This window comes from Trichosurus vulpecula, chromosome 2, assembly GCF_011100635.1.
Source record: "Trichosurus vulpecula isolate mTriVul1 chromosome 2, mTriVul1.pri, whole genome shotgun sequence".
Taxonomy (NCBI): Eukaryota; Metazoa; Chordata; class Mammalia; order Diprotodontia; family Phalangeridae; genus Trichosurus; species Trichosurus vulpecula.
In genome coordinates this window covers 87,607,654-87,617,582 of record NC_050574.1, presented here as the reverse complement: position 1 = coordinate 87,617,582, position 9,929 = coordinate 87,607,654, and the positions used below count along the sequence as shown (strand labels likewise).

At 40.8% G+C, this 9,929-nt stretch overlaps 1 protein-coding gene across 1 annotated transcript; it reads right to left on the bottom strand.

Moving 5' to 3' along the window:
• Nucleotides 1–8,256: 8,256 nt before the first annotated feature.
• On the bottom strand, nucleotides 8,257–9,201 carry LOC118839523 (olfactory receptor 52K2-like). The gene has a single exon (XM_036746995.1). It carries the CDS (start codon nucleotides 9,199–9,201, stop codon nucleotides 8,257–8,259), a length of 945 nt encoding a protein of 314 aa, XP_036602890.1.
• Between the last annotated feature and the right edge of the window lie 728 nt (nucleotides 9,202–9,929).

The following is a 9,929-nucleotide window of genomic DNA, read 5'->3' as shown; positions in this document are numbered from 1 at the left end:
CTGAAAACTCTGTTTCCCCAAACAAAGAAAAGCCAGGGTTACAATCAGGGCTGGCCAAAGCTGAAATGTGAGCACTGGACACCCTCATAAGAAAGACCCATGCAGTTCAGAATGTCTCCAAAGAGCCTAGTAAAAGCTTCAACACAGAAGAAATAAAGATACTCTCAAGAAAATTCTCCATGCCACAGGGCAGTGCTTAGTACAGAAAACTGCACTCAGGGCATTACACTGGTGGTAAACTTTTATTCTGATTTCTTAGATGTTAACTAGTACCTGTGTTGTAAAGTCAACATCTTGAGTCTCATATATATGAAAAGACCATTCTCGGAAATCAGGCATTACAAAATCATATTCTCCATAATCTATTTGGGTCTCTCCCTCAACCCACTAGCTTGATTTCTGGTGACATTCTACATCTGAACTTCCTTTCCAGCTCCCTTGCTGTTTCTGCATTGAGGGAGCCAAAAAGGAAGTGTATGACCAGGACCATAAAGTTGGCATCGTGTTGCCTACACTCCTGCTGAAGTTTTTTGACATCTGGAATGGAGGAGTCAGGGCTCTTCACACAAAACAGGGCAGCAAAATACTCTTGGCAACTCAAGTGAGTGAAGCTGGAGCAGTTTTCAGAGTTACTTTCTTTCTGAAAAATGTTCCTGTTTAAGAAGGCAGAGACATCAGCTGCCTCTAAGTTGTGACTCCTCAAGTCCTTCTCCTCAAATAGCAGTTTACCGCCCCAGATCCCCTCAGCATCCAAGCAACATAGAACTCTCAAGTGCTGAGATACAAAGTTCCTGTCATCAATTGTGATTAAATAGGAAAAATAAGACATGTATAGGACAGTGTTAATTTTCAAAGCCTGGACAGGTTCTTGTCCTTTCTCCATCTGTTGTTTCATGGAAGTGCAGACCATCACCTCACACCACATATCAAGATAAAGTCAAAATGGGTACAAAATTTTGATATAAAGGAGATATTATAAGTAAATTAGAAGAGCATGGGTTATCTTTCTTGTCAGATCTATGGATAAGGAAAGGATTTATGACTAAGAGATAGAGAGCATTACAAGATGTAACATGGAAAATTTTGATTACATTAAATTCAATTTTATAAGTTTTTGCACAAACAAATCCAATGCAGCCAAGATTAGAAGGAATGCAGAAAACTTGGGAAATGTGTTAATTCTCTCTGATAAAAGTTTCATTTCTCAAATATATAGAGAACTGAGTCAAATCTACAAGAATACAAGTCATTTTCTAATTGATAAATGGTCAAAGGATATGAACAGGCAAAACTCAGAAGAAAAAGTCAAAGCTATTTTTAGTCATATAAAAATGCTCTGAATTACTACTGATTAGAAAAATGCAAATTAAAGCACCTCTGAGGTGCCACCTCATACCTATCAAATTGACCAATGTGGCAGAAAAGGGAAATGACAAATGTTGGTAAATCGGGACACTAATGCACTGTTGGTGGAGTTAATTGATCCAACCATTCTGGAGAGCAATTTGTAACTGTACCCAAAGGGCTATAAAACTGTTCATATTCTTTGACCCAGCAACACCACCACTAAGTCGCTATCCCAAAGAGATAAAAAAAGGGAAAAGGAGCTATGGGTACAAAAATATTTATACTAGCCTTTTTGTGTTGGTAAAGAATGGGAAATTGAGGGGATGTGCATCAAATGGGGAATGGCTGAGCAAGTTGTGGCATATGATTGTGATGGAATATCATTGTGCTATAAGAAATGACAAGCAGGATGGTTTCAGAAAAAAATCTGGGAAGACTTATATGAACTGGTGCAAAGTAAAGTGAACAGGACTAGGAGAACATTGTACACACCAAGAATAATATCATAAGAACGATTCACTTCCAGAGAAAGAACTGTTGGAGTCTGAATGCAGATGGGACCATATTATTTTAACTTTATTTTTCTTGATTTTTTTTGTTTTTGTTTATGTTTTCTTTTGCAATATGGCAAATATGGAAATACGTTTTGCATACCTTCACATGTATGGTCTATATCAAATTGCCTGCCTTCTCAGGGATGGGGGAGAGGTGCAAAGGAACAAGAGAATTTGGAACTCAAAATTTAACAAAATAAAATGATTGTTAAACATTGTTTTTACATGTAATTGGAAAAAATTAATTATCAATTAAAAATCCACCTAAATGGCTTAGTATTCATAACATTTGATATATAAGAATTCTCCTCAAAATTAGACACTATTGGGCTTAAGAAATAAAAATTAAAAAACTATTAAATTTTCTTTGAGATTTGTATTAAACCCTTGTAGCACTGTTCGTAGCAAATTCTTAAGGAACACTACTAAACCATACTAAAGAAAACAAGCAAAATCAAATAAAGGTGGTTCCAGAATGAGATTTTCACTTGTAACATAAAGTATCACTAGAGCTCCAAAGGGCTTCTTGGTATTTAGTGAGTCAGTTACCTGACCTACACAGAAAGACAACAGGTTAAGCTCATAGCCTGTTATGAAATATATGAATGATTCAAGACTATGCCTCCAGTGAGAAAGAGAAACACTAAGAAGAGACTATGTTTGGGATCCCTCTGTGCTACGGAAGGTTGCATCTTCTGCAGGGCTCCCAAATTCATCCCTATGTTCTTAAACCTAAAACCAAAAGAAAAAAGGAAATACAAATGCCTGGCTTGACCACAGAAGTTTATAAGGAACAAAATTAGTTCTGTAAAGTATCATTTGTAACATACTGTGTGGAAGAGGCTTAAAAAAAGGCTCCACTTGAAGCCCGTTGATGGGGTGGGGAGTAGGGACAATTCAGTTTTTGATCAGCCACCTTCTAACACGGTCTTTACTTTTTCAGGTATTCTCCATCTATAGCCTGTGTCTTTGGGAGAGAAAAAAAACATTTTTCTGACCAGTATTCAAACTGCTGTGCCAGTTTCTTGCCATTTCCTCAACCTCTGCCTTGTTAGACTCTACTTTTAATGGCACCCCAGTCCTAAATCATATGATACTTAAGAGTTTTAAATCCCACAAGACTAATGTAGATTGAACCAAACTATCGCTTCCCCTTCTAGAGGAAGTGTTACAAGAGGTTTTCTTTTCCTTTGTTTTCATAATTATCAAAGGTCACTGTATGGCCAGAAAAAGGAAGGATGACTGGTCATGTAGCAAAAGTGGGGGCTACCAGAAAAATAGCCCATGTTTCTCTCTAGTGTCCCTGGAATATTAAAACAACTGGTAGCTGGTCTTCGGTGTTTTGGATAAATCTTCGGTGAAGGAATTATGGAAAAATGTGGGCAAGATTTGTACAAAATAAGATTATCGGGGCTGCATGGAGAACAGAGAGGAAAAAAAGATAAATTTTTCTTCATACTGTGTGCCAGGCCCTGTGCTAGCACTTTTAAAAAATCTCATTTGAACAACCCTGGGAGAAAGGTACTATTATTGTGCCCATTTTAGAGTTAAGGAAACTGAAGCAAAAATTGTTAAGTGACTTGGCCAAAGACCCTTGGGTCCAAAGATACATTTGAACTCAGATCTTCCTGACTTCAGGCCTTGTGTTCTAGCCTCTGCAGGTGAGTGGGTATTCTAACTTCATGACAATACAGAAAGAACTAGCTTTGGAGTCAAGAAGACTTAGGTTCAAATATCACTTCTGAGATTTACTTCCTGTGTGACCTTGGGCAATTTAACTTCCTCGCACTTCAGTTTCTTCCTGTGTAAAATGGAGGTCTTGGATGAGCAATGAATCTACAATTCATTGGATGGCTATGAGCTGTACCAGAGGGGGCAGTACCCACATTGATATGGGCATAGATGCATGACAGTACTTTCCCTACTCAAAGTCCTGTCTCTGAGGATTTGGGTGCCACCTGGGGCCTTCCCCCTTGTTCTTCATGTGGTCTATTAGATCTTCAGCCTTGGTTTGGGATCCTCCTGCTACTATACACAGACACCAACAGAAGAGCCCCAGTGACAAGTCAAAGGGAACAACCAGACATTAAGACATGGTTATAATGATATAAATCTATTTACCTGGTGTATCTAAGAAAACTGACACCTTTGACACCACTGGAGAATAACATAACAAACCTCCAAATGAGCAAATTCTCTCCCCATTGCCTCTGAGTTAAACAGTCTTGGGAGGTGTGAATATTATCTAGAGCTGGAGCCACTGCTGTCCAAACTGAGGCACCTGATCAGCACATGACCTGGGATACCTGGGAGCCTTTTCAGGGGTCCTCCAAGGCCAGTGGTCTCATGTGTTAAGATACTCATCATGGGGGACTAAGGGCAAAGTTAGGCAAGGTCTCCATTGGAGGCCCTAGGAGGGGTAGAGCCACTAAGGGGCAACTGGAGGGGGTTGGGGTTATTGAAGGGAAATGGAAATAACTTGAGGATAGAATGTCATACCTTGGACAAAGGAATATCAGTAAGGGGGAATCATCATTCAACTGAAATGACTCTCCAAAATTGTCAGTGATTCACCAAATCTGCTGGTCTTTTCTCACTCCTTATACATTTTTAACCCCTTTGTTATATTTAATGCTGTTGATAAATCTCCACTCCTAGATATTATCTCCTTTTTGGCTTTTCATGACACTACTCTGTCCTCGTTCTCCTCCTTCTCAGTCTCCTTTACTGGATTATCCATCCATATCATGCCCCATAACTATGAGGATACCTCAAGACTGGAGTCCTTGACCCTCTCCTCTCTTGATGCTCTCACTTGGCAATCTCATTAACTCTCGTGGATTTGATTGTTATCTGTGTGTATATGACAAATATATATAGGTATATATATATATGATATATACAAAATACATATATGTAATTCTATGTGTTTCAGAGGCTTGGATGATGCTCAACTCCTCATTTTCCCTCGACCCACATATCCAGTCAGTTGCCATATCTTCCCATTTCTAGCTCGACAACATTTCCCACATCCCACCCCTTCTTTATGTTTGCACAGCTGTCCTCTGAGTTCAGAACCTCATCACCTCTCACTTTGACTATTGCAATGGTCCCATGATTGGTTTTCTGTCTCCACTCCAGCCCATCTTCCACACATCTGCTAAAGCGATTTCCCTTAAGCACAGATCCTTAAGCCCCAACACCTCCATCTTAATGAACTTCAGTTGCTCTGTATTGCCTCTAGGATACAATGAGAACTCCTTCATTTGGTGTTTAAAGTGCTCCCCAATCAGACCCAGTGTGTCTGTCCAGCTCCATTACGTATCACTCTCCTTCCCAAATTCTGTGACTCAGGCAAACTGGTCCTTCATATGCAGGACTTTATCTCCCTTTTCCTAGTCTTTGTGAAGGCTGTGCTCTATGCCTGGAAAATGCTCTTCTCATCTTTATAGCAGTCAGTCAATAAATATTTATCAAGTACTTACTAAGTGTCAGGCATTGTGCTAAAAGCTGAGGATACAAAAAGAGGTGAAAAACAGTTCTTGCCCTCAAAGAGCTCACAATCCAATGGATTGTAATAATGGATGTATCTCTTAGAATACCGCTTTTCTTTCGAGTGAAAATCCCAAGCATCATCTGTAACATGAAGCATTTTCTGATCTCCCGAACTACTAGTTTTCCCTCCCCTACTATTTTATATTTAACTACCCATAGTTATTTGTTTCCATTTGTATTTGTTCACTTTATATTTATTCTGGCTATTCTTATACACATATTTTTAGTCCCCAAGAGAAGTAAACTCCTTGAGAGTAAAGATTGTTGTATTCTCTGTGTTTATATTACTAGCACTAAGTACAATTCCTGGCACATAGTAGGCATTTTACCAACCTTTGTTGATTGGTTGCTTGATCTTAGAGGGGAATAGAGAATTGCTGTGCATGGTCTAAGGCAGCTAGATGGCACAGCAGATGGAGTGCTGGGCCTGAAATCAGGAAGACTCATCTTCCTGAGTTCAAATCTGGCCTTATACACTACTAGCTGTGTGACCCCAGGCAAGCTACTCACCCTTGTTTGTCTCAGTTCCTCATCTGTAAAATGAGCTGAAGAAGGAAATGGCAAACTGCTCCAGTCTCTTTGCCAAGGAAATGCAAAATGGGATCACAAAGAGCTGGAAATGACTGAAACGAGTGAACAAGAACACGTGGTCTTAGAGTTGGCTGATGTCATAATCAGCTAGGGGAGATGAAGAGAGAATATCCATAAGGGATATGAAATTGGAGAAAGAGACTTAAAAACCCTTTCAGGGACTCGGGAAAGGCTGAATAGAAGAAAAGCCATGATGATCCATTTCTATAGTTAAGTTAGAACTGAAAGGAAAGCATGAAGGACTTGGGGGCTTGACTTTGAGAAAAACTTAGGGAATGGGAAGATTGCAAGACCCTGAGAGATGAGTTTCTGCAGGAGGTGGACTAATCTTTCCTAGGGCTTTTATTGGACTGGAGCAGGACATGGCAGACAAAAACATTAATATAATCCTACATTAAGGGAAGCAAAGTCTAGACAGCTGACTGTGTAACATTGTACTCTGTCCTGATCAGACCACATCTCGGGATGGTTCACTTCTAGATCCCTCATTTCAGCAAGGTTATAGACAAGTTTCAGAGTGTCTGCAGGAGGATGACTAGTAAGGGAACTAGTAAGGGAACTGTGTCATATCAAGCTTGGCTGAAGGAGCTAGAGATGCTGAGCACAATAAGAAGGCATGGTTTAGTGTGTAAAGTATTAGACTTGGAGTGGCAAAGACTTGTCATTCAAATCCCCTCTGGCATTTGTGTGACTGAAACTGAAACATAAGTTCCTTGAGCCTCAGTTTCCTCATTTGTAAAATTGAAATTAATAATACTTTTAATATTTATTTCTTAAACTTACTGTGAGTTTCAAATGAAATAACATAGAATGCTTTGCAAATCTCAAAGTCCCATATAAATGCCAAATATTTTCTTTATTTTTCAGAAGAGAATACTCATGGGAAGAAATAATAATTGTCTTTAAATGTCTGAAGTTCTCTCTTATGGAAGACAAATCAAATTTGTTCTGTTTGGCTCTTAAAGGCAGAAAAATAGAACAATATGTGGAAGTTGTAGAGAGGGAGATTTTAACTCTATAAAGGAAAATCTTCTAAATAATTCAACCATCCAAAAGCACAGTGGACTCAGATGACTTCTGAAATCACTTGGAATTTTGAGATGCTGTCCTCTTTACAGGGCTAACTTGGGGAAGTGAGAAAGGAGGGCAGTAGGCCTTAGAAAGGGGAGTTATCTCTGCTTTTGTCACTCCTCCCCATGAGACTTTGATGTCTCATATAGTTCTCCAACAGTTTCTAAACACTCCAGGGCCCATAACAGGAGGAACTGTTTCTGCTTCAGAGACAGTGTATTAAAAGTGTGTTAAAACCTTCTGAGCAAACTGTGATCTCTTGGAGGGCAGGGACAGACTGCTGTTCCCTCCCTCCTCACACCTGGATCACTGTGATATGTTAGTGTCTAATGAAGGTTTATTGGAAAATATCTCCTGAATGGATGAATGGGACACCCATTCTCTTCTTCCTTGCTAGGCGAGGTCAAAAGGGCATCAGAGGAGAGGAACTGGGCCTGTGCCAGGTAATACAGAGCTAGATTTCCATAACTGTTTACCATGACTTTGCTAATTTGTGCTTTTTGGTTTTTATTTGGGAATTATTTTTTTTTTGTCTCTGCTCTAGGTGTGTGCTTATCCTCTCCCATTAGCTAGACTCATTGAGGGACTTTGCCTTATCTACATGTGATCAGTATTTCTCAAAGGGCAAGGATGGCAAGCTTTCCCCCAGGTCCCTCCAAACACTTGTAAAAATGGCTCAGAACAAATTCTAGAATGGCAGTACTCACAAAATAGCAGAGGGAAGCAGGGCTCCAGCCCAGGACAGCCTGGATGGTCCCTGGGAAGGGTCTACCATATGCAGCTGGGAGTAGAGCAGAGCAAAGCCAAGCGTGGGCCACACCAGGACCAAGCAGCCTGGGAGGTGGGCAGAACAGGTGGTAGAGCCCTGAATCATTGAGCTGTGGCAGTTACCAGACTTCTCAACCCACAAATACCAAAGACAACAGAGAAGGTTAGTGGAAAAACTGCTAGAGTGAAGGGTAGAGACTGTGTTTCTGTTCATATAATCTGAGGCCAGTCCCCAGAGGAAGCAAAACTGTTTCATTTCCCCCTTCTTCCATTTAGGGACCAAGTTCAAGACCCTGGGCTCGGAGAAGAAATAGGAAAGTCTGTCCTGCCATCTCCCATACAGTCCCATGATCAACTCATTGACCCCCATCTAGATTTTCTTTCTTTGGAATATACCTAGGACTCGTTCACGGATCTGTTTTGTCTTGACTCCATAGATGATGGGGTTGACCATGGGTGGGAAAAGCAGGTAGAAGTTGGCTGCAAGGATGTGGACATGGGGGGCAGCATGGCGGGCCACCCGGTGCATAACTGATGAGATCACAACAGGTGTGTAGAAAGCTAAAATGGCACCCACATGGGATGCACATGTTCCAAAGGCTTTGTAACGAGCCTCCTGAGAAGCCAGTCTCAGCACTGCCCTAAGTATCAGAGCATAGGAGAGGACCACGAAAAGCAGGTCTAACCCCACTATGACCAGAGCTACTGCAATTCCATAGATATTGTTGAACCGTGTGTTGCCACAGGCCAGCTTCACCACTGCCATGTGCTCACAGTAGCAGTGGGCAATCACTCGGCTCTGGCAGTAGGAAAAATGCCGGAGTAGGAAGGGGAGAGGGGTCATGAGTGTCAATGCCCGGGTTATAGCTGCCATTCCAATTCTGGCAATGAGTGACTGTGTCAGTATTGTGGCATATCGCAGAGGTTCGCAAATGGCCACAAAACGGTCAAAGGCCATGGCCAGGAGGACAGCTGACTCCATAATGGAGAAGGAATGGAGGAAGAACATTTGAGTCAGGCAGGCATGGAAATTGATCTCATGGTTACCAAACCAGAAGATTGCCAGCATCTTGGGAAGTGTAGAGGAGGAGAGGACAAGATCAATGGCTGATAACATGGCCAGGAAGAGGTACATGGGTTCATGGAGGGCAGGATCTGTCCAGATGATGAAGAGCAGAGTACAGTTACCTAGCATGGCAAGGGTGTAGGCTGAACAAAAAGGGATGGAGATCCAGATGTGCAGATGCTCTAGTCCTGGGATTCCCATTAGCAGGAAAGAGGCTGGATGCAAGGAAGTGATATTGGAAGTTGTCATGGTTATCCCGAGTTGAACTTACCTATGGCTGCCTTCTCAGTGATATTTTCACATTAAATGGACCAGCATGGGCAAGATTTGATAACTCAGGCTCTGACCTTGCAATTTTGAGTACCTTCTTTGGTCCCCATGATGTAACCTTATGGAAATTAGAAAGTGATTGACCTGAATGGAAACCAAAAAAGAACAATTTATAATAGCTTTCCAAGATAAATAACAAGGCAAGAAATCTCACCGGACAGTGTATACTAAATGGAAAATGAGACATATAAATGTTAAGTTCTGTAGAAATTAAGAGGAATCTCCTAACATCTCTTAACTTTAATTACTTCACTTGTAAAATGGGGATGATGATAATAACTGCATTGTAGTCCTCACAGACTTGTATTGAGCATTGAGTGTTGGCGGGGCCAGGGAAGATTTACTGGAGGACTTGTTACTATCATATTAATCCTCTGCCTGAAAATATACAATGACTCTATATGGCCAACATGAAATGATTCCCTGTTCCAAAAATCTGGATTTTAAAAATCTGAATAGTCAGATTTACATGTCTATAAGTATCTAATGAATTAATAATTACTAATGTACTGCTTTCTTGCTCTGAACACCTTCTCCATGAGGCCCCAAGTCTATTTTTATAAACCTCTGTGGTAGACATCGTTTTCAGCCTGGGATGTTCTGGTAAATGCTCACCAGCTCAATCTCTTAAAAAAACAGACATGGTG

Coding starts and splice junctions, on each gene's coding strand:
- LOC118839523 (XM_036746995.1), bottom strand. CDS start 9,201: ATGACAACTTCCAATATCACTTCCTTGCATCCAGCCTCTTTCCTGCTA.